The 25,561-nt window shown below is 41.3% G+C and overlaps 2 protein-coding genes and 1 non-coding gene across 4 annotated transcripts; 1 reads left to right on the forward strand and 2 right to left on the reverse strand.

Annotated features, from left to right (window-relative positions):
- The first annotated feature begins 421 nt into the window (after window positions 1-421).
- Window positions 422-2,359, forward strand: LOC116265451 (uncharacterized). Its single transcript, XM_031646046.2, has 2 exons — window positions 422-593; window positions 1,817-2,359. The coding sequence occupies exon 2, from the start codon at window positions 1,827-1,829 to the stop codon at window positions 2,250-2,252; it is 426 nt and encodes a 141-aa protein (XP_031501906.1). The 5' UTR covers window positions 422-593; window positions 1,817-1,826; the 3' UTR covers window positions 2,253-2,359.
- Window positions 2,360-6,620: 4,261 nt separating this feature from the next.
- On the reverse strand, window positions 6,621-6,748 carry LOC116266494 (U11 spliceosomal RNA). Its single transcript, XR_004175391.1, has one exon. It is a non-coding gene; the product is annotated as a U11 spliceosomal RNA (small nuclear RNA).
- Window positions 6,749-9,449: 2,701 nt separating this feature from the next.
- LOC116266150 (uncharacterized) lies at window positions 9,450-21,336 on the reverse strand. Of its 2 annotated transcripts, none has more exons than XM_031647255.1 (8): window positions 21,193-21,336; window positions 19,553-19,864; window positions 18,386-18,585; window positions 17,688-18,038; window positions 17,070-17,270; window positions 16,900-16,970; window positions 10,428-10,567; window positions 9,450-9,870 (listed from the first exon to the last, which is right to left on the reverse strand). In XM_031647255.1, exons 1-8 carry the CDS (start codon window positions 21,215-21,217, stop codon window positions 9,533-9,535), a joined length of 1,638 nt encoding a protein of 545 aa, XP_031503115.1. In that variant the 5' UTR covers window positions 21,218-21,336; the 3' UTR covers window positions 9,450-9,532. The 2 variants fall into 2 exon arrangements, with proteins under 2 accessions (XP_031503115.1, XP_031503116.1); XM_031647256.2 differs by lacking the exon at window positions 21,193-21,336 and adding an exon at window positions 19,975-21,160.
- Between the last annotated feature and the right edge of the window lie 4,225 nt (window positions 21,337-25,561).

The following is a 25,561-nucleotide window of genomic DNA, read 5'->3' on the forward strand; positions in this document are numbered from 1 at the left end:
TTCGAAGCTTTGGCAACGTGGTCTTGGCCGGGCAGAAGTGCCTAACAACAACTTTGACCCAGTTGTTTAGCGAGGGTAGGTCGACGGCCTTGACTCTTCCACGGCACCTCACCGAATAGCAAAGGTTGGCGCTTCAGCCTAGGATTTCTGATAAACAAGGCCGTCTTCCGACTCTCGCATGATTCGAGGGCCTCATCTCTCACGGCCTCTTTTTTTTTAAAAAAAAAACAAAGTATCAAATAACTTTGATTAAAAGGAATATTTATGTAATTTTACCGTTGATTTTAGTTCATTTCTCACTGTGTTTCTTTTCTTTTTATTTTATTTTCAAATAAACATGGTTAAAGGGACATTTATGTAATTTACCTATTGATTTTAATGGTTTTCTCGCGAAAGCCGTTGTTAAGAATGAAGTTGAGGCGGTGCGATGAATTTACAACTTCCTTCGCCCAACGTTTTCAAAGCAAAAGAATCGTGCTCGAGAAAAACCCTAGATTGAGGGAGAGGGGAGCCCGCTGTAGCAAGCTGAAAAAAGGATAGCTTGATTAGTCAGTAATTCCGATCCGACCAATTTTCCGTGCTTCGTCCGCCGGGTACGTGCCCTCTTTTCTCCCCCCACTCTCCCTCTCTTCTGTTTCTGGGATCAGTGGACAATGCAAGAGTGAGAAGAGAACAAGAACACAATATCGAAGGCTTGGCGGTGCAATGAGTGCCTGTCTGCTGAGCTCAAGAACTGTGCAAAATAAAGAAAGGGGCCTTCTGTTGTTCCTCTTTCATGTCTGATGATCTCTTTGGTTTTTTATCTTCAGAGATCAGAGTATTCATATTGGATAATACAATCTCTCTCTCTCTCTCTCTCTCTCTTTTGTTTGTTGGGTAATAAGTGGAGTTTGTGGACATCAAGATGCTGTTTTTTTTTGTAACCCCAAGACCAGTGGGTGCTTGGAAGATGAGGTACCAGGAAACTCGTTCGTAGATTACTGCACTAGGGTTGGAGTTAGGCGGTATTAATGGGCATTTTTGTTCTCCTGGTCTCTACTTTTGCCAGTCTATCTTCTCGTCTTTGGTGTTCTTTGAAGTGATCTTTGTGTGCCAACCATAAGGGAGTTCTGAGTCTAATTCAGGCAGATCTTGCACAATTTTCTTGTTAAAGGGGCAGATTTTTGCATTGTGAGTTCCATTGATTGCTCGACGCCAAACACTTCTTAAATGAGAACATGAGATTTTAGGGCTTGTTGGTAGGATTAGGATTTGAGAATTTGAATTAGGATGGAAAAGTGGTACTGGGAATTCCGGCTTATTAACTCTTCTTAGGGTTACGGTTGTTTGGTTGCTTGAAGGAAGTTCATTGTTGTGCTCTTCGGCAATCCAAATTTTAAAAGCCTTTTCCCTCCTTGATTACCACCTTCCAACTTTGGTGGGAAAATGTTCAATTGGTCAGTCTTAGAAATGTTTCTTTTCTCTGTTTTCCCCAAATACCAAGTTGCAGGTTTTGTTGGGAAGTGGTAAAATTTGCCATACATAGTCTGAAGTATTCCAGCATATGGCAAAAGTAAGTAAGAAATTTTTCCCACCTACTCTGCTGCAGAAAAATTGTTTGTGTAAAAGGTCATCCAAAAATGTGAAACAAAATTCTCTTGCGACATATTTATACTTGTGTGGAAGAATCAGGAAGATGCTCTACCTCATAGTCTGTATGAAGCTTTCCTCTTTCATTTCTCCCTTTTTGTTTAATGAGTAATTTTTTTATCATTCCTTTTGCATATATGGGGTTCTTTGTCACACCTCTTAGTTCATCCTCCGTGGGGTTTTTCAGGTGAACATCAATGGCGACAGGGGGGAGGCTTCGGGAGCTCATGAAAAAATATGGCAAAGTGGCCTTAGGAGTCCATCTCTCTGTCTCTGCAGCGTCCATTACCGGTCTCTATCTTGCCATCAAGAACAATGTAGACGTCGAGTCCATGCTCGAAAGAGCTGGTCTTCCTGGCATTGGCCGTCCACAAACTCCTAAGCATCAGGAAAACAAGGAGAAGCTCTACAATGACGACCTCATTGAGGAGGAACCTGTTCTCGCACAAAAGGGGGAGAAGAATCGAACGGCCGAATTGGCAGCATCAACTGGCGGGGCACTCGCAGTGGCTATCCTCTTGAACAAGGCCCTCTTCCCTGTTCGAGTGCCGATTACCCTTGCTCTTACTCCTCCGATTTCAAGATTTCTTGCCAGGAGAAACATCCTTAAGAACCATGTATGAGTAAGTCGTGCTTTCCATAAAACAGATTTTTTTTAGCTGTGTACATAATCTTTCTTTCATTTTTTTCAATTGAAATTTGATAGAAATTATAAACAAAGCTTTGAATCTCTCTTTTGTTCATTGTTTGTTGGTGGAGTCTAAGAATAGTCTTGCTTGCCTTTGATTATCGGATGTCTGTGGCTTTGAAACTACTTTATGCATTTCGTATGGACTTGGATGTTACCTGAACTTCAAAACTTTCTGAAGTACTATCTTCAGAAGACTATCATGGAGTATGTAGTCTGGTACATAGTCCTCATTTTGAGCTGATTAAGGCATCAAATTTTACATTTAACTCTATGCGCGAGCTTAGAATGAATTGTTTAGGACGCGGCTCTAGGAGTATGGAGACTGCTTGGCAACAAGGTTTCATAGGCAATGAAAATTGCTGTTTAGCTTTCCGAACGTCCTTCAATTCACAAACAGTGCATTACAAAAAGAATTGAATCTTCAATATCATATTTCAATAACGTACTGAATATAATATAGTTATTGGCAACATGGTCTGGTCAATTTTTTTTTTGCAATAAGAGAATGGAAATCGCAATCAAGCTCTATTTCTTCTGCGTTGTGAATGCAGGGAAATTATGAAAAACTCCTTCAATTTATGAGGGTTGCCAACTATAATATTGAAAGTAATGTTTTGTTAGCACTCGGAAATCATGTTTTTCCCATTTGAATACGCGCAGCAAGTCTGACCCTTGATGCTGTTCATTGTGATACCATGAAAAGCATAGTCATGTAATTCATGGGGATGAGGATGGCTCTAAGCGGTAGAGAAAATTTTATGGATGAAAAATAGTAAGTTATAACAGATGCGCACCATTGACTGTTCTTCGTTTGAATGTTTTGTTGAGAAATTTTCTGCAAGACACCTAAACAATTGGCAGTAGTCGAAAGCACACCTACCCATTTCATGTTGCTAAAATTTCTACGTACTGATTTCTATGGTTAATGGAAAAGATTTAACGAACTTAAACTTTGAAATTTAATGGTTAAAGCAGTGAAAAATGTTATCATTTTACCTTTTAAAAAATAATATGAAGAATATGCCTAACTTTGTTACTACGATTAGGTTTTCTTACTTTGTAATGTTAAGTTAAAAAAAAAATCACATAATTAATTTAAACATTAGTAGAAGCACTAAGAAATTTAGATATGGCATCATTTATTAATCTTAATTGATATAATTAAGAAAGCTAATACAAGATTAATGTAACGGGTTGAGATTTGAAATACAGGATTAATGTCCCAACCAGTTGTGCAAACTAAGATTTCTTGAAATGATGTGCATCTATGAGCAATACATGCCTACAAGTTTCACTCATCACTAGAAGGCTGAAGATTAGCACACCTACTTGCTCATTGCAGCATCTGTCAGGATCTGTATATGCACTAAATTCCATCTGTCAAACATATTACGAACATCATAACCTTTAAAGATCTCAATAGTGGACTCGCTCGCTTGTTTGCACATATATCACTTTTAAAACATATCTTCGTGAACTATGATTCTATGCATATGTAGATCAACAAGTGAACCGCTATGTTAATCAATGTCCATTGAAGGTAGAGTCAGAAGCAAAAATATTGCCAACCAATTAATTATGGAAAAAGGGTCTTTAGTCCCAGCCAAACCTTTGATGCCTAAAACAAGAGTTTCCTTCAATCAGGGCACTAGCAGCTCATCATTGTTTACCACTTTTTATCAATAAGTTGATCACGTATCTAAGAATGAGACGGTAAAGATCTGCGTGGCAACAGCCACTTTCTATGTATCCAAATTCGCAAGTCTAATGGCGCCTTGATGTGCTCAATCGAGTTCTAATGAAAATTGATGTTTTTTGAAAGTCTTACGTAAATTGGTTCTGCGAAGTTAACTAGAAAAAAAAAAAAATTTGTTTCAAATAGCAGCAATAATGTGGAGTTTTTTTCGGTCCACTGATTTAAAGATTAGTTAATTTGTCAGTTTCATTTCTCCATCTTTGAGGGGCATCGAGTCCGCAAACCATTCTTCAAAGAGGCCTTAATTCACGTTGACTAAACGACATCTGATCTTGCCTGATATTCTTCCTAACGTTCCTTCGAAATTGATTTGGCATCCTCAGCTGATACTAAGAAAATAAATATCCGATGAAATTCACATTTGGGTTTGGTTAATGTTTTAGTTTTAAAAAATTATTTCATATGTTGGTACGTTTCGTTGTTGGGTGAGTAGGAAGGGTATTCACCTTCCTGCTCAATCAAAAAGCAGAAACCTCCACCCTTCCCTTCATTCTCTCATAATACCATGTCTAAGTTTGGTGTTAAACCTCCACCCTTCCCTCCATCCCTCAAATACCAGGGTTTATGTTTGGTGTTTGCAATGGCACTCTGCTATGTTTCAACTTATACATTGGTATACGCTCTGCAAGGTGGAAATAGGTCTATGTTTGGTGTTTGGAGTGGCACTTTGCTATGGTTCAACTTATACATTAGTATACGCTATGCAAGGTCAAAATAGAAACTCGCTGCCCAGCTTTTAACCTAGCCCAACCTGATTGGACATTAAAAAGGAGAAAAGTATGCATATCACCCAAATCAAACCAATATATAATAAATAAAATAAAATTATATATAGGTTATCAAGGCGATTCAAGCTATTGGTACTTGGAGAAATCCAAATGTCAGGCTGGCCCAACGGACGATCTTGTGTCCTAGGACTGGCCCCCTGCCCGTTCTTATTTAAATCTATATCTCATTGGCAATATTGTTTCAATACCAGAACAACAAGCCGATCAACTCAAGCTTGGATCATTCAATCTTGACTTTGTGGTATGTTTCGACTCGTTTTTTTAGTCTAAACAGGTTCGAATTTGCAGAACTCAGACTCTTTGAGCTCGACTCGTCTCCAACAAAAATAGAACACAATGACAAGCGTTCAAGTATTTTTATTGTTTCCCATTGATTTCTTTTTCTCGTTTCACTATGTGTTTTCTCTCCTCCCACTTCCTCGATCGATCGTTTGGAAACTGAAACCATCAACCGGGGTTTCAGTTGAAGATTTTTTTAGAGTTTTCTAAAATGTCTTCTTTGACCGAACATACCATCATTGGCCTCCCGCCTCCACTACCATCTCCTTCTGTAGCATCTCCTGCCTTCCATTACCATTTCCTCTGTGAACCATAGCAAATAACATCGCTAGCAAACAAGTTAAACGAGTTGAACTTGAGCTCTGACTCAGTCAATCGGATCGAGCTCAAGTTAAAGCTTGATTAGAGCTCAAGCGGAGCTCGTCTCAACTCAGCTCCTACCTAGTAACTAACTTTTTGCCGGCATTAGAACCCAATGTTAAAACTCTTTAACTGTACTTCATCCCTAGCTATTATGTTGTCCGTTGTCCTTTCCTATAATTTTGAGCACATTTTGCTCCTCGTCAAAAGCCTATTTAAAAGGCAAAGCTTTGATAAACTGTATACCCATATTGTAGTGCCGCGTCCATGCGGTGCTTTGTTGAAAAAATTACCAGACTTTGTCTCGCAAATAGACAATGGAACTTCAATGCATCGGCGGTCAACCTTTTTTATATAATTTTCAAACAGCCTACTGATTATTTAATTACAAAAAGTTGATATAGACGGCATTAATTAGTTTAATTATATTAAACTATTCAATAATTGGCTATTTGTGCGTTAATTACTTGAAAATTGTATGAAAATGTTTTGAAGCGTACGGCATGGAAGTTCGAATGATAAGAAGGCTGCGATTAGCCAGGCCAATATTTTTCTCCGTATTACCTTTCCTATTTTTTACTTTATTATTTCTAAAAGATTTTTTTTTTATAATGCAAAAACAACTTTTCAGCATAACGAAATGGAAGACTGAATAAAAAAAAAAAAGTTGAGATTTAGTCATGGTGTAAAATAGATGGTATGCCGAGAGGCCAAGGCTGACTTTAAAAGAAAAGACGTAGTCATAATAAAAGAAATAGATGGTATATAAAAGATAAGTCACCTTCACACGGTTAAATATCACACATATCACTTTCTTATCAATATTCGGTATACACTTTAACTCATAAATGTCGCACATAAACCACGATCTACCACTCAAGAAAATATTACATCAATCTAAAATCAACGGAGAACATTTAAAAAAAATATTACACCCACAAGTCGAAAAGGAATAACGAGGTAATACCCAAAAAAATGTTGCACAAGAACAATAATGTTAGTCACAGTAGCGGGGAGGAACAGACAAAAAAAAAATTATGTCCTGGTAACGAGGACGATTGAGGATGTAATCATAGCAATGAGAAAAAATTTCCAAAATTTTTATTTAAAGGATTAGGGGAGGGTCGGCCGGGCTAGCCAACCCCCTAAAAAGTTCCACAAATTATGTCGGCCATATGTCTTGATAGCCATACAGCACTCGCCATCGAGGGCGAGAGTGGCATATTTAGCCAACCGACCCTTTTAAAGAACCAAAGGAGACTCAACCCTCTTATTTATAGAGCAGGTCCACCGTCAAACTTCTCGTCACTCTTCGATACAGGACTATTTTTTCTGTAACTGAGAGAAAACACGAGAAACAAACGTGCGTAAAGAAAAGGAAGATGAAGTGAGAAAGAAAGGGCTGCGGGTGGGGATTTGGAATTATAGCTTCTCGATTGGCCATGGCGGCAAGGAGGAGGAGGAGGAGGAGAAGGCGAATGGGCGGAACGGGCATGAGAGCGAGCGGGCCATTCTAGCTGGGGAGCCTGACCCCTGAGGAATCGACACGGCCTGCAATCCTCTTCGTCACCACCGGCGGCCGCCTCCTGCTTTGACGACGCCCTCCATCTCCGCCACCCCTCCCTGCTGTTGCTTTGCCAGACTTATTAAGCCCGCCCCCGTCCATCTTCCTCATCCTCCACTGCCACCACTAACAGTAACCCTCCGATTCCTCCTCTCTCCATCAAAATCTCGCTCTCAATCTCGATGTCAACAATAACAAGAAAGAAGAGGAACATGAGAAGAAGATCACAGACAGAACGGATCATCGCAAATCGATTAAATCAACCATCCATCCAAATCCATCCTTGGATGTCAACGGAACGACTCCAACGGAACAACACGGACGTCAATGCATCGGATTCGAACCCTTCACAATGAGCAAACCTGGGTCCACCTTACAAATAAGCCCAGTTCTCAGCCAAATTTTAACTGTCTCCTTGTCCTGTTGATTCCATTTCATGGTTTACAAAGCGTCTTTACTGGTTGCCAACTGATGTGATACAGATTGGCTATTGGGCCCTTATCATTCTCATTTTCATGCATTAATTTATTTCCAACTCACCATGTCCAGCATACAATATAAAAACTGCTCTCCAACGGACCAGTTTGCTTGAACTGAGGCCTTTGAAGATCAAACTTGTTTCCTCCACGCTTCTTTGGGCCAGTCTCTCCCTGCTGCAATGAAAATTTCACTAGCTTTAAGAGAAGACACTTCTCTAGTTTTTCATCTGCCAGACTGCCACTCTAGTGTGAATGATGTTTTGTAGTACCCTCCCTCAGGCAGTCCAGCTCTAGTTGACCAGCATTTTGGCCTCCCTTAGACTTAAGTGAATATCACTCCTGATGCTAGCTGCCTCACAATTTCCCATTGGCCTCTCTGGTAAGCTTCATGCCCTACCATCTGTCCACAAAGAACTTGACGGAGGCTCCATTACCCACTCTCCACTGAACATGGTCTCTAATTCGATTCCACCCAACTCCAGGCCTTTTCCAGCAGCATGATCCCTTCCATAGGAAATTGATGGACCAAAGATATGTCCAGCCCTCAAGTACCTAGCTCTAATCCATACCTGTGGAATTGAAGGATTATTCATCAAGGGCCCTCAAGCGGTTCATCTCCCTTCTTTTCGATTGGGTATATTCTTTTTTCAATTCACTGGTACCTATGGTTTGGCAGGCTATTGCTGGATTTAGACTTGAAATTCAACAAAAGTAATGTTTTCAGGCAAGCTTCAGTTTAATTTGTGTGTTGCATTTCAAAATAAGGTCCAATACAACCACCAAACCCCATAATTTTGGTCCAAGGCTGGTGCGTGGTGTAAGCTTCATACAGATCAACTAGTATATTATTCCCAGTTTATTGGTACAAAGGTACAGTACCCACATAAATCAAATTGATAATGAAGGATTTAACCCAACACCAACCCAACCGGATGAGCTATGTCTCCTGAGGACATAATTTCATTTTTAAAATTTGATTTAAACTAAGATGTAGATTCTTTGCCTCCAAAACCATGTTTTGGGCATACAGGTAAGCAGGTGAGGTTTAACAAGCACAGCCAGCCAGATCAAAGCTATCTGTTATTGAAATGACTACCACCATAGTCCATTGAATATCCATTTGGAAGTGTATCCTTCTGAGCTACAGGGACTTAAAGGGCTGCATTTTCATGTGCAAGTTAGAGTGCAAGTAAAGCTGCTCTTACTCAAGCTGTGTCAAAGGAGACCTTATCAAGCCAGAACAAGTTTGACTTGGAATGTCATCCCAACCCCATGCGAAAGGAGTTTCCCATTTGGGCAGGCAAGTGGCGCTCAAACAGGACTTTCTCATTTTCTGTTCAATGTGCATTACATCTCCCAAACCGCTATCAGTCTACAAAATTACATTCAACTAATTACGTGTTATACTTCTGACTTTTAAAACCAAAGCAGAGTCTCTCAAAGGTGGCCTCTAGAATCCCCAGTAGAATAAAAGGAATAAGCAGTTTTCTCAATCGTCTTTGACTATATATATATAATTTCATAATCACAGAAAACGCTTTTTTTTTAAAAAAAACGTGAAAAAAATACAATAAATTAACTAGCCGTTTAAAACTTAAAAAACATGTTTTTTTTTAAGAAAGCATTAAAAACGAAAAAAACGCATTTTAATGTGTTTTGAACACAGTTTTTTTACTTTTTTTTATTTTTTTAGTTTTTTAATGTCAAACAGTTTTTTTTTTCCTTTTCTATTTTTTATTTGTTGCAAATCTACTTATCTTTTGATACTTGTGTTATTAATTTCTCAGTCATCCATATTAACTTCTACTGTCATCCATATGAACTTTTGATCAGTTTTGTTACACTACGATCAACAGCTTCCACCTTAACGTGATTAACAAATCATGGCCATGTTCACAGGCTATTAAAGCATAAAACTATAAAAGCTTGCATTGGGCAACAATTGACACCCGTTATTTACAGAAAACTTTGTTAGACCAAGCTTTCCTACCAACAAACTTCTTGATAACCAGAACTTGGCAATCCCTTCAGAACATCTCGAAGAGCATAGTAATGATTATCACATTTATGATCAGAAATCAAGTTGCTTGAGAGGACTATATTTCTAAAATGTACACCGGGATGCCCCTTCCACAGAGTATAATATTCTATAGCGTCACCTCCAATGGCAGAAGTCTCCACATTCCTCCTTAAGTGATACAGTTTACCAGGAAGAAACAACTCAGTGGGAGAGGATTTCTCTTTCTCTGGAACATGTGATGACGCACCAGGGTGTTGTGTAGCAGAAGACTTCTTAGTCACGACAGAATCCTTATTAGAAATACCTAATGTAAAGAGTAGAGAGATGTTAGTGCACTTACAGACACCAACAGATTTTCCAGCAGCACAACTGACCATCCCAAAAACAAAACACGAAACAGACAAAAAGTGAAGAATAGTTTAGGACGCTGGACAATTGAATAAATTTTTTGAGAGTATTTCCACCATAGAGATTCACAAACAAGCACTTCAAATATATGCATGAGCAGCCGGCAAACAAATGGCAACAATTGAAAGGCATAAAAGATACAAAAACATGAAGTATCCAAGCAAAAACAGTCTGAGGGTGGTTGAATTCTTAGTTTCAGATTGCGACATCATGTTTTTCAAACTTACATAGAGTACATTCAATCAAATCTAGATTTTACATGCTAAATTTACAGCAAAAACTACAATGCATAATATCATATAACTGACAGATGACATTGAGATATTTCAAACCTTTTAAAAATGTTCTTCATTGTTCACAAGAGCTGAAATAAAGATTGGGAACAACTGCAAATAGATGTCCTTAAAGCTTGTCTATCATTCAGTTTTCCTATATGATAAGAGAGGGCTGTACCTGAGACACCTTTTGCGCTATTGAAATTAGCATACTCCGTGCATTTCCGAGCAATATCCTGTATGGAGGACACCACTTGTTTGGCATTTGTTACAAGATCTGTCACCCGCTTCCAGTCTTCCTTCTCAAAAATTCTTGTCCTAACAGAAAAAAACCCAAGAGAAAACTCAAACTAAAGTCCGATTGGGTAATCTACATTTCCATTAGCAAAGGCTTATTTTTATTTGTTACAAGTCCAGCAATAAGGGCAGCGTCCACAGACAACATATTTAGCAATAATGATGATACGACCTATCTAAAACAACAAAGAATAAAGATGCATGTTACATTGGATCATTCTAAAGGTTCACCCTGATGATGCCAAGAGACCATGAAAGACAACATTAGAAGTCAGAGACAACATTGGGAGAGGAACAGTGAAGTGCTAAAATAGATACTCTATTTAAGAGCACCAAATAGATGAACAAACACTCAACGGAAAAAGATAGACAAGTATATGCATAATTTAAGATGAATTGACTAATCAGTATTGAAATTTTACAGAAAAAGTTTTTTATACACTTTTATATTTTTAAAGATGCCAAATGGCCTAATCTCATCGACATTTACAATTGCTTAGCAGTTAAAAGGAATCTCCACACTTCAGTTCAAAAGCATAATCATAGCTTCTTGGCTGTTTTTAGCCAAGATATGTGAATCGTCACACTTCCTGAACACATTTAGGGACTGAAAATTAACAGGCAAAAATTTTAGTATGCCTAAAATATTCCCGTTCCAAATATGAACATTTGCGCATGGATGGTGAATAAGAGACCATTATGTATGTGTTAGACATGCTGAAGTCAGTAGGTCTTCAGTAGTGTTAATCTGGAGTCACGTTACTCTTTGGAGTTATGTTTGACTCTTCAGTCTGAAGTCAGGGTAGCGGGTCATTTAGATGGACCCTGTCTGTGGGTTGGGTCATGGTAACATGAAGGTTAACCCACCCCAGCATACACTTTGTATAAATTGAGCAAGGATTAAACCCTAAAGAAACACGAGACTTACCCTGTTTAGTGAAGGCTGGGCTTTCATTAAGGCTGTGTATGTGAGTTTATGTGTTAGCTTGGGAAGTTAACAAATTGGTATCAGAGCGAAGATTGATGGCGGCACCCAGCAAGATTACCTCGAAGGGGAAGCAGAAGCAAGAATGGAGGAGACGATGGAGTTAAAACAGGCTGTTGCCAAAACCAGGAAGCAGAAGCGAGAATGCAGGTGTTCATGGCAGACCATTCCTCCCTCACGGCGATGATTAGGGAGATGTTTCAACATGGATGGGGAATGGAGTCGACTAGCACAGGCTGCACAGAATCAGGTGAGTTACGGTCCCCAACTGCAAATCCCCCTCCCCCTCTATCATCCTCTCAACCCTCATCCCCTCCTCTACACCCACCTCCTCCACCATCGGGAGCGAGAACACTGGAGGTACCTCTGGCTGCCAACGGCATGGGAATGGGTTCAATGCCCTAGAAACAGCCGACGATGGATTTCCCTCGATTTTCTAGTGAAGATCCCTTGAGCTGAATTTTCAAGGCAGAAGAACTGCCATGGCATCGTCGGGGAACAGCGTGTCAACCATGCTGCTGTGCATTTCGAAGGAACAGCCATTCGATGGTATAGATGGCTTGTGACACAATAAGGAAAGATGAATTGGGAAGGCTTGATAGATGCTATGAAGGCTCAATTTGGGTCATCTGCATACCTCGACTACAATGTCGAGCTAATGAAGATCAGCCAGAAACCAAGAACGCTTTGAAAATCTCAGCAACATGGTCAGAGGATGGCCGATAGAAGCACTGATCGAGGCATTTGTGAGAGGATTACAGGATGAAATACACATCGAAGTTCAGGCGGTGAAGCTAGGAGCCTGTCGGAATGTTTTGAGATGGCCCGATTGATAGAGGAAAAGCATCGCGGCATGGGTTATAGAAGTCAGATGCCATTTTATGATAGAGCTCAGCGCTCAGTGCCCGTTATACCCAAGGCTCCAGTAGCGCCTACACCCTTTTTTAAGGGAAACCAAACTGCACGCCAGGTTGTCTGTCGTCTTACCCCTGAACAGATTAAAGACAAGCGTCAGCGAGGGATTTGCTTTCATTGTGATCAACTAATGTCTGCCGAAAGCTTCATATGTATTTGGTGGAAGAAGAAGAGGATCCACCAGACAAAGTAGCATTGGAACCTGACACTATAGCAGTACTAGAAGAGACTGAAGGAGCAAACACTGGGGCTTCTCCCGAGATCTCTCTCCATGCATTAGCAGGAGATGATGTTCCTCAATTAATGAGGGTGGAGGGTCAGTTGAGAGGCAGAAGGGCAAGCATTTTGGTGGACACAAGCTCCACCCACAACTTTATATGCGAAAAATCAGCAAGAGCACTGGGCTGCTAGATTGAGAATCAGCCTGCCTTTGACATTGTTCTACGGGACAGCAGCATGTTAAAATGTAGGGGAAGATGTGCACAAGAAGTCCTAGAAATTCAGGGCCATTAGTTTCAAGTTGAAATTTTCACCCTAGGAATGGAAGAAGCAGACTTGGTCTTACGGGTACAATGGCTGCACAGCATTGGTTAAGTCTTGTGGGACTTCATATGATTGAAGATGCACTTTGAAAAAGAAAAGGAAGGCCGACAGACTTTAGAAGCAGTTCCGTGGAAGACCATGGGAGAGCAAAAAGTAGCAAAGATGATGAAGGGGGCTGCAATGTCCTTCATGTTGTTGATGAAGGCTGAGAAACCAGTTGAAGAACCCATGGGAGTCTGGTGGATCCTCTTCTTCTTTAGGATGGGGTTGGAGCTGCCTCCGAAAAGAATCCATGATCACCATATCGAGCTCCAAAATGGGGTTGGAGCTGTCAACCAATGTCCATATTGGTACAGCCACCACCAGCAAAAGGTGCTGGAAGAATTGGTGAAAGAGATGCTGACAGATGACATTATTCAGCCCAGCCGCAGCCCCTTTGCGTCCTTGGCCTTGTTGGTAAAAACGAAGGATGGAGGATGGAGATTTTGTGTTGATTGTCGTGCATTGAATGTCATAACAGTAAAGCATTGCTACCCCATTCCTCTCATCGAAGAATTATTAGATGGATTGCATGGATCAACTTACTTTTCTAAGCTAGATTAAAGGGCAGGGTATCATCAAATCAGGGTGGCAGCCCAAGACATACCCAAACCTGCTTTCCAAACACATGACGAGCATTATGAGTTCAAGGTGATGCCTTTCGGACTAACCAATGCCCCTGCCACCTTTCAGTCCCTAATGAACGATCTTTTTAGACCTTATCTTCGATGATTCGAATTGGTTTTTTTTTAATGATATTCTAGTGTAGCACGAGGGAAGAAGAGCATTTTCAGCACCTGCAGTTGGTTTTGTCAAAACTGCAGCAACATGAACTGCATGCCAAACAATCCAAATGTGTGTTTGGGACTGATCAGGTTGTATACCTTGGCCATGTAATCAGTAAAGGAATGATCAAAATGGAGGACGATAAAGTGAAAGCAGTAAGAGAATGGAAGATACCCAGTTTGGTGAAAGAATTAAGGTCACTCTTGGGCTTGGCGGCTATTATCGATGATTTGTTCAGGGTCACGTACTGCTGGCTACGCCTTTAACTGAGTTAACAAAAAGGGACAGATTCAAGTGGGGAGAGAAGGAGGAAGAGGCATTTGAAACACTCAAACTGGCCATTACATTGGCACCAGTTTTGAAAATGCTCAATTTTTAACTTCCTTTTTGTATAGAAGCGGATGCGTCAGATTATGGAATAGGGGCTGTGCTCAATCAAGAGCAGCATCCCATTGCTTTTTTCAGCAAGGCAATGGGTACCAACTTCAAGGCTAAGTCAGCATATGAGCATGAGTTCATAGCCATGGTGTTGGCCATCCCCAAATGGAAACAATATTTGATGGGAAGAAGGTTTGTGGTGATACTGATTGCCATAGTTTGAAGTATTGTCTGCAGTAGTCTGCCCTGTCCCCTACAGTACAGTGTTGGATACTCAAACTAATGGACTTTGATTTGAAGTCCAATACAAAAAAAGGGAAGGAGAACTTGGTGGCAGATGGACTGTCCAGACAAGGCAGCTATCAAGAGAACCTACTGTTTTCTATTTCTCAAGTACAGGTTGAATTGTGGGAAAAAATTAAGCATGCCCATCAACAAGCTAAGACGGTGCAGAAGATAAAGGCACAGTTAAATGCAAGCCCAGTGCAAGTATTGGTACTCTTGGAGAGGGTCATATCTATGCTACCAAGGTAAGATATTTATCCCACCAGAAACTGATCTTCTCAAAATTTTACAGGAACACTACCATGATTCCAAGGAAGCAGGCCATGAAGGAGTAGAGAAGAGTTACCGACGAATTTGGGGCACCTGCTATTGGCCTAGAATGAAAAAGGCAGTCATAGAGTACATCAAGCATTGCCACATATACCAGCAAAATAAATATGCGACAAGGAAACCAGCAGGGCTGCTTCATCCATTGCCCATACCCGAATTAGTGTGGGAAGATATTTCTATTGACTTCATAGAACGGCTCCCACCTTCGAGAGGAAAATCAGTAATTTTTGTAACAGTAGATTGTCTGACTAAGTACACACATTTCATTGCTTTAGCTCATCCCTTTTCCGCTAAGTCAGTGGTAAGAGCATTCCTAGAGCACGTGGGCAAACTGCATGATGGGGTTTCCCATTGAATAGCAAGTGATTGGGACTCCCTTTTGAGTAATTTCTGGAAAGAATATTTCCAACTGCAGGGCAGCAAGTGCAAATGAGCACAGCCTATCACCCACAGTGGGATGCCCAAATGGAGGTTTTTAATAGAAGTTTGGAACCATATTTGCATTGCCTTGCTGGGCAGTGGCCAAACTTATGGGCTGACTATCTGTCTTGGGCAGAGTATGCCTATAATACAGGGTTATTTGCATTGCCTTGCTGGGCAGTGGCCAAACTTATGGGCTGACTATCTGTCTTGAGCAGAGTATGCCTATAATACAGGGTGAAATTCTTCCATGGCAACAACTCAATTTGAAGCTGCTTATGGCAGAGCTCCACCGGATCTTAGGAAGTATCAACCAGGAACAGTCAAAGAGGATGAAATAGATGTTCAGCTGAGATGTAGAGACACAATCTTGAAGGATCTTAAGCAGCATCTGGCTGCTGCACCGTAATTGGATGGTTCTGCAATATAACAGACGCTACCGCGACCAGCAGTTCAAGGCAGGAGTCTGGATGTACCTGCACAGGCCACCCCATGGACTGGGAACTCATACTACAAGGGGAAATGTCAAACTGGCATCCCGATATGTAGGACCCTACATCATCAAAAGGACGGTTGGAACCTTGGCCTATGAATTGCAATTGCCTGAAGACAGACTGATTCATCCTGTTTTTCATGTATCTAAGTCGAAAGCCTGTCACCAACCCCCACCAGTGAGGAAGCACCCATGGCACCAGTCTTGCGAGGAACTCCAGGCCTGTTTCCCTATCGCAGGTTGGCCACACGGAAGGTGAAGATCAATAACAGCAAAATAACTGAATGGCTTATTGAGTGGACCAGCTGAGAAGAATTACCAGCCACTTGGGAGTCTGCAGAAGATATTCAGCACCGATTCCCACACTTCACACCTTAAGGACAAGGTGTTTCTGTAAGGGGGGAATAAATGTTAGACATGCTGAAATCAGTAAGTCTTCAGTAGTGTTAAGCTGGAGTCACGTTAGAGTGTTTGGAGTTATGTTTGAATCTTCAGTCTGAAGTCAGGGTAGTGAGTCATTTAGATGGACCATGTCTGCGAGTTGGGTCATGGTAACAGGTATGTTAACCCACCCCAACGTACACTTTGTATAAAGTAAGCAGGGATTAAACCCTAAAGGAACACGAGATTTACCCGGTTTAGTGAAGGCTGGGCTTTCATTAAGGCTGTGTGTGTGAGTTTATTAGCTTGGAGGTTAACAGTATGTCCCATGCGCAAAAGATCATAATGCAAATTTTTCACATTAATAGAAAGTGCAATCAATGGCACTCAAGTATCTAGTAGGCCCTATAGATTGCAGGAGAAAGATGCATTCCTTTACAGAAGCACACAGGGTAAATGCCCAATAACAGAAGGATGGGGGGACCATTGGTCGTGCCTCAAGCACATACATAATAACTGATAACAGAACATCATGACAGGAAGGATCAGAGGAAATAAAATCTTAATCACCATTTCCAAAATTAACATTAGCAGTCCATTAAATTGCTACAGTCCACCGCAAATGTTCACCTCTAAATTGCTAATATTAGTAACCGAGATGCATCCAGCTAGATGATAAGAAATAGAGAGAGTAGCAGGCAGCATGTGACAAACAGATACCGAAATGCAGTTATCTAAGCCATAGAGGAAAAAAAAAGAAGGCAACATAAATTGCAATTGTATTACTAGTTCACACACCAATCGGTCTGAAGGATTTCGTTGCGCAGCCTCATTAGTGAAGCTGAACTCAACCTTGGAATAATATCATCCTAGAGAACAGAAAATTTTGCACATCAGGAGAGAATTGCTGGCAATATTTCAAGGAAAAAAAAAATGCAGGAGAAATAATTTTGTAACCAAGCTCTTGCCTGCAAAACAACAGAAGAAACGAATTCTGTGCAACTTTCAGCAAGCTCTTTTGACACACAAGGTGGAGTCCCAAAACCAACAGAAGAAACAATATCAGGACTAAAACCAAGCTCTTGTTTTGATCTCTTCCTAAGCATTATTGCCAGCAATGCTGCCGTCGCTCCCCCAAGAGAGTGGCCAACTAGCTTCAGCTTAAACCCCTGTAGCCAAAGTCACGTCAACATAAAACTGCTACTGTTAAAAGTGTATGTATATAAACCAAGGGAAGGACTCAGCACATATATCTTAAAAGAATTAGTTTAAGGCTTTAAGTAATTACCGTATGATTTTTTCATTTCTCAAAACTCAAAAAGAAATTCATAACTTAGCAAATTTTAAAAGGAAATGACCGACTTGAAAAGTGTAGACACAGGTGGATACAAGCATACATGCATTATGTGTATGTGTATCTGATTCATATATGCATATAAGCTCATGTGTATGTATATGTATGTGAGACACATATACAGATACAAGTACACATACGCCAAGACATATATAAACTTATGTTTAACAGAGGCATAGTGACTTCGACAGAAAAAAATGAGCACCTAAACAATGTGGTGCTGTGCGGTTACCTCATGCTTCTGCAGACATTTTCTAATAGTTTCTAGTTCATAATGTATAAACCATCGAGCTGCTTCAGCAGTCCCAAAATGAGTTGAGTACCCTTCAAGTGTGACTTCTTCATCACTAGAGGAAACCATATCAGTAATAAGATCATAAACCGTGTGTGTTCCACGTATTCCAACAATCACAGACTTATTACGTGGATCAGTAGCAATATAATATCCAGGTCTCAAGAGGCATGAATCACGAACAAATTTCAAGATATGTCCTTCCCGAAGCATGCTGTTTCGAGTAAGAGCTGCAGCATTTTCTCTATAAGCTCCTTTGGCTAGTTCCACATGATAGATGAGGTATGAGACCTGATTCAGAAGAATACCATTTTAGACATACGTTATAAAGTGCACTACAGTGGTTCTAACACTAGGAAAAAAACACTAATTTTCTTTTCAAGTCAATAATACAGTATTGCAGCTACACAGATGATGCCTCTATATTAGATCCAATTTGATAAATACATGACAACAAGTAATGCCTAATTTCTACACGAAACAGTAATAATTTTTCTGTATTATAGACTTCTTCATGTCACAAGCGAAACATCATGCAGCATCAAATTTCAAATTGCCTTTGCGAAATTGCACTCCTTTTAGTCACAAATAGAAATCAAATCATCCAGCTTAAGGCAATAAGGCTGAAGAACATTTACCTGAGAATCAGAAGAGATCTGTACCCCTTGGAAATCCTCAGGTAAACATTCAGAAGCTCGCCGAAGATAGATCAGATAAAGGCCTACAGTGAGGTCACTTAAGCTCCACTCCGGAAGCCCAGCTTTGCTTCGTTGAAGACTTGCAATAATTTCAGCAATGGATCTGCTTCTTGATGGGACTTGTTGCATGCTATTACTTCCTGAAATTTTTTTGGCAAGTCAGCCTTTAGAACACAAAGACCAAACAGCAAGTATAAAATATCGAATATCGATGAGTAAGAAAAAAGAATAAAAACAAACTAGATTATAATTTGAAAATTCAGGAAACCCAACAGCGTCGAAATAGTAAATGATAAAAAAAGCAGAACTTTCTCAAGCATAGTTAGGATGGAACATGATAGATCCATGTTATAGAGAGTATTTAAGAGTGTAAGGACATTAACCATGTAACAGGATATAATTGGCCCTTTCAAAAGCAAGACACATTAAGGAGGTAAATAGGGCTCATTTCCTTGCATCTTATGAGCTAAAGACTGTAGTGCTCAGAAAATCTCCATTTTTTATTTAAAGTGGAAGATAAACCCATGTGTGAGTCTAGAGAGAGCAGAGTGAGAGCTACATCCATATTTTCTTGCAAGTTCTCTTCTTCATTTCTGCACTTTTTGGCTGATAGAACAGTGAACAGATTCGTATTTGCAACTTATTATTCAGTGATAAAGAAATTGAACGTAGCAATATAATAGAACATCTAAAAGCTTTAAAGAGAAAGATATTTCTCTCCTTTGTTTAAACCAATTCTCCATGCCCCATGCCAAACAAGCCAAAAACTAGGTAGTCTATAAACGAAGTATTATGCAATATTATGATAACTAGTGAAATAATCTTTATAAATTGCACAAAAGATACTGTTTGTCAAAAGTGTTGAATACTGAATACAGCCCGTTAGCAATAAGAATACAAGAAAAGCATGAGACTAACATTGGTACCAATGTGTCAAGTAAGACAGAGTAAATGATTAACAAAACAGTTGAACTCTTTTTTACATAAGGAAGCATCTTGCCACGTCCTGAGTCAACCTTAGCAAATATCAGAATGAAATCAACTATACCATAAGAATACAGTTCACAAATAAGAAGAAAATAGCAGTTAACAAGAACATTGCTAGACCTGCAGGCAAAGCCCACCTATACAGCTGCATCGCTGGTTCAAGGGCTTTACTGAACCATTCAAGTTCCATTTTCTGCTTTCTTTCAGTTAGCTCTTCTCCATCAAAATCATGTCTGTTGAAATTTGCCTGATGATTTTTCAGCTCACTCAGCTCTGATTTTGCAGAATGATTGTCACTATTCTTTAAAACGTTTGAGCATCCCACTGCTTCTTTCTCTGCTTTAGACCATTGCATATGGTGTTGGGTAAGAAGACTAGATACAAGTACTTGATAAGCTTTCCACCGTTTCCTCATGTGGTTGTAACTACATTCTGCAGCAACACAAATACAGAGGAAAATCTAATGACAACTAACCACACAAACAAACTAAGACAATTATGTAAATAGAGCACTGAAAATAAAGATTTTGGCAATGAAGAACCTGGAAAGTAAAACAGCAGAAGCACCTCCAAACTATAAAAGCATGAAGAAAAACATCCATTAGTTATCCTAACTCTCTTCAATAACCAGATGACCAGTAGCCCCTAGCAAGAAAGAGGAACCCCTGGTTGGATTTGCCAGATGAAAACAATATTAAGACGCAGTCACCAACTAACAGTGGCTGGAAATCTTAGACCGTGGCTTCACATAGGAACTTTTAGCGACATGAATCGAATAAGGAGGTCATCAAGGAAGAATGTCCACAAAGGGCTAAAGGCTTAATATGACTATCCTTTCATGCTTGTGATGCAATTTCCTTCTTGGGTAATGCTTTACTTTTGTAACGCAGATCAGACAATCAAAGCATCAGCAGAAAAAGAGACATTCACTACATGAAGAGATTTTCCCACGCGGTTGGACTTCAATCCGATAAACAGTATTTCGGGTCTGCTATATTGCATGAGTCCCATGATAAAGCATTTTCTTGCGAGTCCCCTTAATTACTTGCAAACAAACTGCAAGCTACTGCCGACCAGTAACTGCTAGTGTTATATCAGTCTTCGTCTCACAAACTTTTCAGTTTCAGGTATCATGATTCTATTAACCACATCTGTCAGGACACGAACTGATGATAAGCTAACTTCCAGTACAAACAGCAGAAGGAATCAATATAGCAGAACGAAAATCACGACTTTACTGTTGTCACCAAGCCATTGACATCACCGACGCCAAAATAATATCTCCACAGATTATGTATCGAAAGAGAAAAATTAGACCAACTGAGTCCCAACTTTCAAACCAAGCATCTAACAACATGCCAAGGAAGAAAAGGGGCAATTCAAGCGAACCACAAAAACGATACACAGGAATACAGAATATTAGATGAACCACCATTTTATATTGCTCCTCGAACAATAACGCAATTCCATGTTCATCCCAAACCAACAACAGAGCTGGGGAAGAGTCTACAGAAAATGCGAAAACACAAGGGATTCTGGATTGCTCAGTTTTCCATGGGGACTCTCTACAGAATATGGAGAAATTACAAACTATAATTTCATGTGAGATATCCTTCGGAGAACACGAACAGCATGTGAAAATTCCACGCTGAATACCAAAACGAGAGAATGGTAACTTAAAAGAACAGAGTTGACAAAAAAGAAAGGGATGAAAGATTTATCGAGAGAGAGAGAGAGAGAGAGAGAGAGAGAGAAAGAACCAATTTGGAATAGACGCTTCGCCATTCCCTTCGAAGAGCTACTCCCTTGTGCGAGAGAGAGCGAGAGGGAGGGGGGGGTTCTGAGATCGTTCTTTCTCGTAATTATAGCGGGAGCGCTCTCTCTCCCCACTCTCCGCGGGGAACGGGAACCCACCCACTTAAATAGCAACCGTAGTTCACAAGCAATATTTACCTATTTTTGGGAGCATTATTAATTTTGTGAAAGCACCCTCAAAAATACGCTTATTAAATGATAGGTCCTCGCTCCGGAGTAGGCCTACACCCCTTCCTACAGCAAGTCCTATCCCCCAAGATCGGTTGAGGGAGACAAAAACGAACCTACTACAAGAATTACTAATGGAAGCGATGCTAAACAAGCACAAGAGGAACAATCTATTCTAACTCAATTGGAATAACAAGACAATAATTCAAGCACTAAGAACAAGCTAATTCACATACTAGTATCTTGCAGCCGGATCCTAAGCCACTGGCCACCAGAAAACTACAAGAAAACTTGGATGAAAATGCAAGTACTGAACTAAGATGAACACGTACCCAACCAAGGCTAGCTTGGTGTTCCTAGACCACGGGATGAAAACCACTTTCAGGTACTCCAGCTACAGAGGATGAGAGGATCCATGCTGGTGAAGGTTGAATTGTGCAGATGTAAGAATCGCCTGTCTGAAGTCCAACAGAGTGCCAACGTTCCCTGCTGCATACAACACCTAGCTGAAGGCGCAGGTGCGTGGTGCGGTCTGTGTCGCCGACGGAATCACTGGTAGGAGATGAAGGCTTCACCGGATGCTGGCTGGGCTTGCACACGAACTGGGCTCGGTCTAGAGCCGGATTGAACCTAGCTACAGTCAGTGATGATAGGCTCGGTCTAGAGCCCGGACTTAATCCTATGTGTGGTTGGCTAGGGTAGGTCTAGATAGTAGTGGGCTTGGTAGGTTTGACTAGGTTTAAGTAACTTGGGTCTAGTTGACTAGGTCTAGGTCAAGATGGGGAGGCACGGGTATGGATCGACTAGATACATGGCAATGAGGTTTAGGGAATGATGTTTCGGACGCGGGATTGGGTAAGGATTGAGATCAAATGTGGCTGTTCGGCACTCCTAGTGAGTGTTGACCTAAGGTGAGGGCTAAGGGGACCCGCTAGGGTGAGGTGGAGTCCAATTGTGGACCTCCTCACACACGGCTTAGGTGGCTTCTAGATGGGTCAGGGATAGGAGCAAATGTAGGGGGGGATTGGGATCGGTGAGGGAGTTTGAAAGAAGGTTGGTTCCACCAAATGTGGAGGTGATAAAGAAGATCGCCTCACTCCTTGCCCAAATGTGACGAGGTGGCGCTTCTTGATGATTTCCACCCAGATGTGGGAGATTCTCTCTCTCTCTTGAACTTGGCCCACGAGCTGGGATGTTGCCACGTGTTCCAGATGTAGGGTAGTGGGTCCCACAAGGGCGAATTAGTCTACTGTTGGAAGACGCCCAAAGGTCACCGGAAATAAGGCCAAGGTGGCTGGAATTTGCAGGTTTTCCGGCAAGCTTAATTCAGGCTCAAATCTTGCTCAAAGCACGCCAGAATTGCACGAATTTCTTTTTTTTTTTTTTCTTTTTTCTTTTTTTTTTGCGGGCGATTCTTTTCTATCTTTTCTTTTTCTTTTTCTGCCCTTTTCACTGAATTTTCTTCTTTCTTTTTCAACCAATTGAAAGCAAGCTTCAAGGAATAGTTCAGGAAATCTGAGAAATCTCTTGTGACACGTAAGAACTAGTTTAGGGAAAGCTTCCACCGTGAAATTGGTCTGAGACTCTCGGCTGTGACACGAGGGAATCAGGCCACTCCTATGGTCGAATCTTAACCCAAAATAGTCCAACGGCGTTGCACAAGTTCAATTCTAAAATCTCACGTGCTAACCTTTAGATTGCTGACATGGACGTATGCTGCCGACCAAGGGAAGTTGCAGCCTTCCCGGAAGCAATGCAGGCCTCTATTCTCCTTTGGTGTTCAAGGGAGAATGCACCTTTGAATGCTGGATTTGGGGTGGGAAACTGTGAGCTGTTGAAGACGCAAGGGCCGATGCACACTTTGGATTCTTCAGGCCCCAAGCCGCCGGTCGAGGGGTTGAAGAAAAGAACAAGAAACTAAGGAGAGGAAGAAGATTGACCGCCAGTTATGGAGAGGCTTGCGTGAGGGAAGTAGCCAGCCATGGCTAACACTTGAGGGAGGTGAAGGTGAAGAAGGGGGCACACGAGAGAGAGAGAGGGGAAGAGAGACGTGAGGAGAAAGAGAGGTGAGGGGAGAGGGACATGTAGAGAGAGAGAGAAACTTGGCAAATGAAATTCAATTCTCTTGATTGCATGTGAAATCCAAATTACACAAAGTTTAAATACTAATCTAAGTGACTCGGTTCACAGATGGATCGAACCGGTTCACTTTAACTCAAAATAAATGACTCGCGATACAAACCATCTCGGTCCACACAACTTGAAGTAAAATGCATAAGCAAATGAATATGGAATTGGGCGTATTGCCCCTATCTACCTAGGTTCATTCTAGACCACCACTAAGGACCTGGATCAAGACCGACACTAGGATGGGCTAGACCTAAACCGGAGCTGAGACTTTCAATTTGGCATTCCTTAGTTGAATCTGCTCCCAACTGCTGGTCATCCCTAGATGTTTCCGGACCTAGAGCCTTTGCATCTCCGCCCTCGCCACCCTCTGCTCGTGCACTAAGTCCTGGTTTAGTCTCTTTGGCTGTCACAATGCCTTGCTCATCTTGTAGTTCCAGTCCTTCAACCCTGGCTCAACTACTCTCGCCGTGTTCATGCACGCTCCTAGGAGGAGGCCTAGGTAGACCCGTATCAGATCCACCCTCCTTAGATCGAGCTTGTCCCCAAGCTCGAGTGTTGGGAAAAAGTAAGACAATCTGGTCAAAAATCTCCCAAGAGATCCCTCCATCTACTCCTTCCCATTCAACTAACACTTCATGGCGAGACTTGCCCTCTCTTGTGACCCATCTATGCTCCAAGATTCGGTATGGTTGTGGTGTCAAATCTGGTAACGGCTCTTCCTGTTCAGGCACCGGACCATGGTGAGGTTTAAGCCGTGAAACATGAAAAACTGGGTGCACTTGTGCCGTAGGAGATAATGCCAAACGATAGGCTGCTTTTCCTATCTTCTGTAACACACGAAAAGGCCCGTAATATCGCGGTAATAGCTTTGAATATGGTTGCCCGAGTAGTGACTTTTGCCTCAGGGGCAACCTCTTCAACCAGGCCATGTCCCCCACTTCGAACTCTCTGTCCTTTCTGCCCTTATCATGTGCCTTCTTCGTCCTTTCTTGTGGCCTCTTGATGTTGCGTTTCAATGCTGCTAATACCTCATCTCTGTTGCGCAAGGCGCAATCCACCCTTTCATCTCTAGCTGTATTGCCTTCATAACAGGGAATAGCTGGAGGTGGATATCCATATAGGGCTTCATATGGTGTTACGCCGGTTCCGGAATGTAGGCTGGTGTTATAAGACCATTCAGCCCAAGACAAGTATCTAACCCAAGTGTCGGGTCTTTCTCCAGCATAACACCTCAGGTAAATTTCAAATGTTCGGTTCACCACCTCGCTCTGCCCATCTGTTTGTGGATGGTGGGCTGTGCTAAAATTGATGACGGTCCCCGCCATCTTCATGTATTCTTGCCAGAACGCACTCATGAATATGGAATCTCGATCACATACTAGAGTGCGAGGCATCCCATGCAACTTCCCAATAAAGTCCTGGTAGACTGTAGCAACCATCGGCCCTTGGTAGTACTTTGGTAACGGCGCGAAATGGCTGTACTTTGTAAGGCGGTCTACCACTACTAACACTGCTTCTTTGCCCTCTGATTTGGGCATGGCATCAATGAAGTCCATTGAAATATCATGGCTTCTCGGGGATAGGGAGAGGGTTCATGTGACCAGGATGCTTAGTTGCCTCGTACTTCTCTCGTTGACATATATTGCAGGCTCGAACATAATTCATAACATCGGCCTTCAACCCTTCCCACCAAAATTGGGCTTTGATTCGCCCAAGGGTTTTTGCGACACCCTCATGCCCGGCTGCAGTAGAGTCATGGAAGTGCTTTGGCAACTCAGGCTTCAAAGCTGACTCTTTGGGTACTACTGTCTTGCCTTTGCGTCACAACATGTTTCCATTCAGAGAGTATCGTGGGATGGATCCCGGACTTTGTTGAAGAGTACACTTCAACAACCCCATATCTCTATCAGAATCCTACTTGGTTATCAATCTTTTCCATATGTTTGTTTCCAGAACTGATAGAGTCACTATGTGCTCAGGCATTCGAGATAGGGAATCTACAGCCGATTTCTCAGT

This window comes from Nymphaea colorata, chromosome 12 (genome assembly GCF_008831285.2).
Source record: "Nymphaea colorata isolate Beijing-Zhang1983 chromosome 12, ASM883128v2, whole genome shotgun sequence".
Taxonomy (NCBI): Eukaryota; Viridiplantae; Streptophyta; class Magnoliopsida; order Nymphaeales; family Nymphaeaceae; genus Nymphaea; species Nymphaea colorata.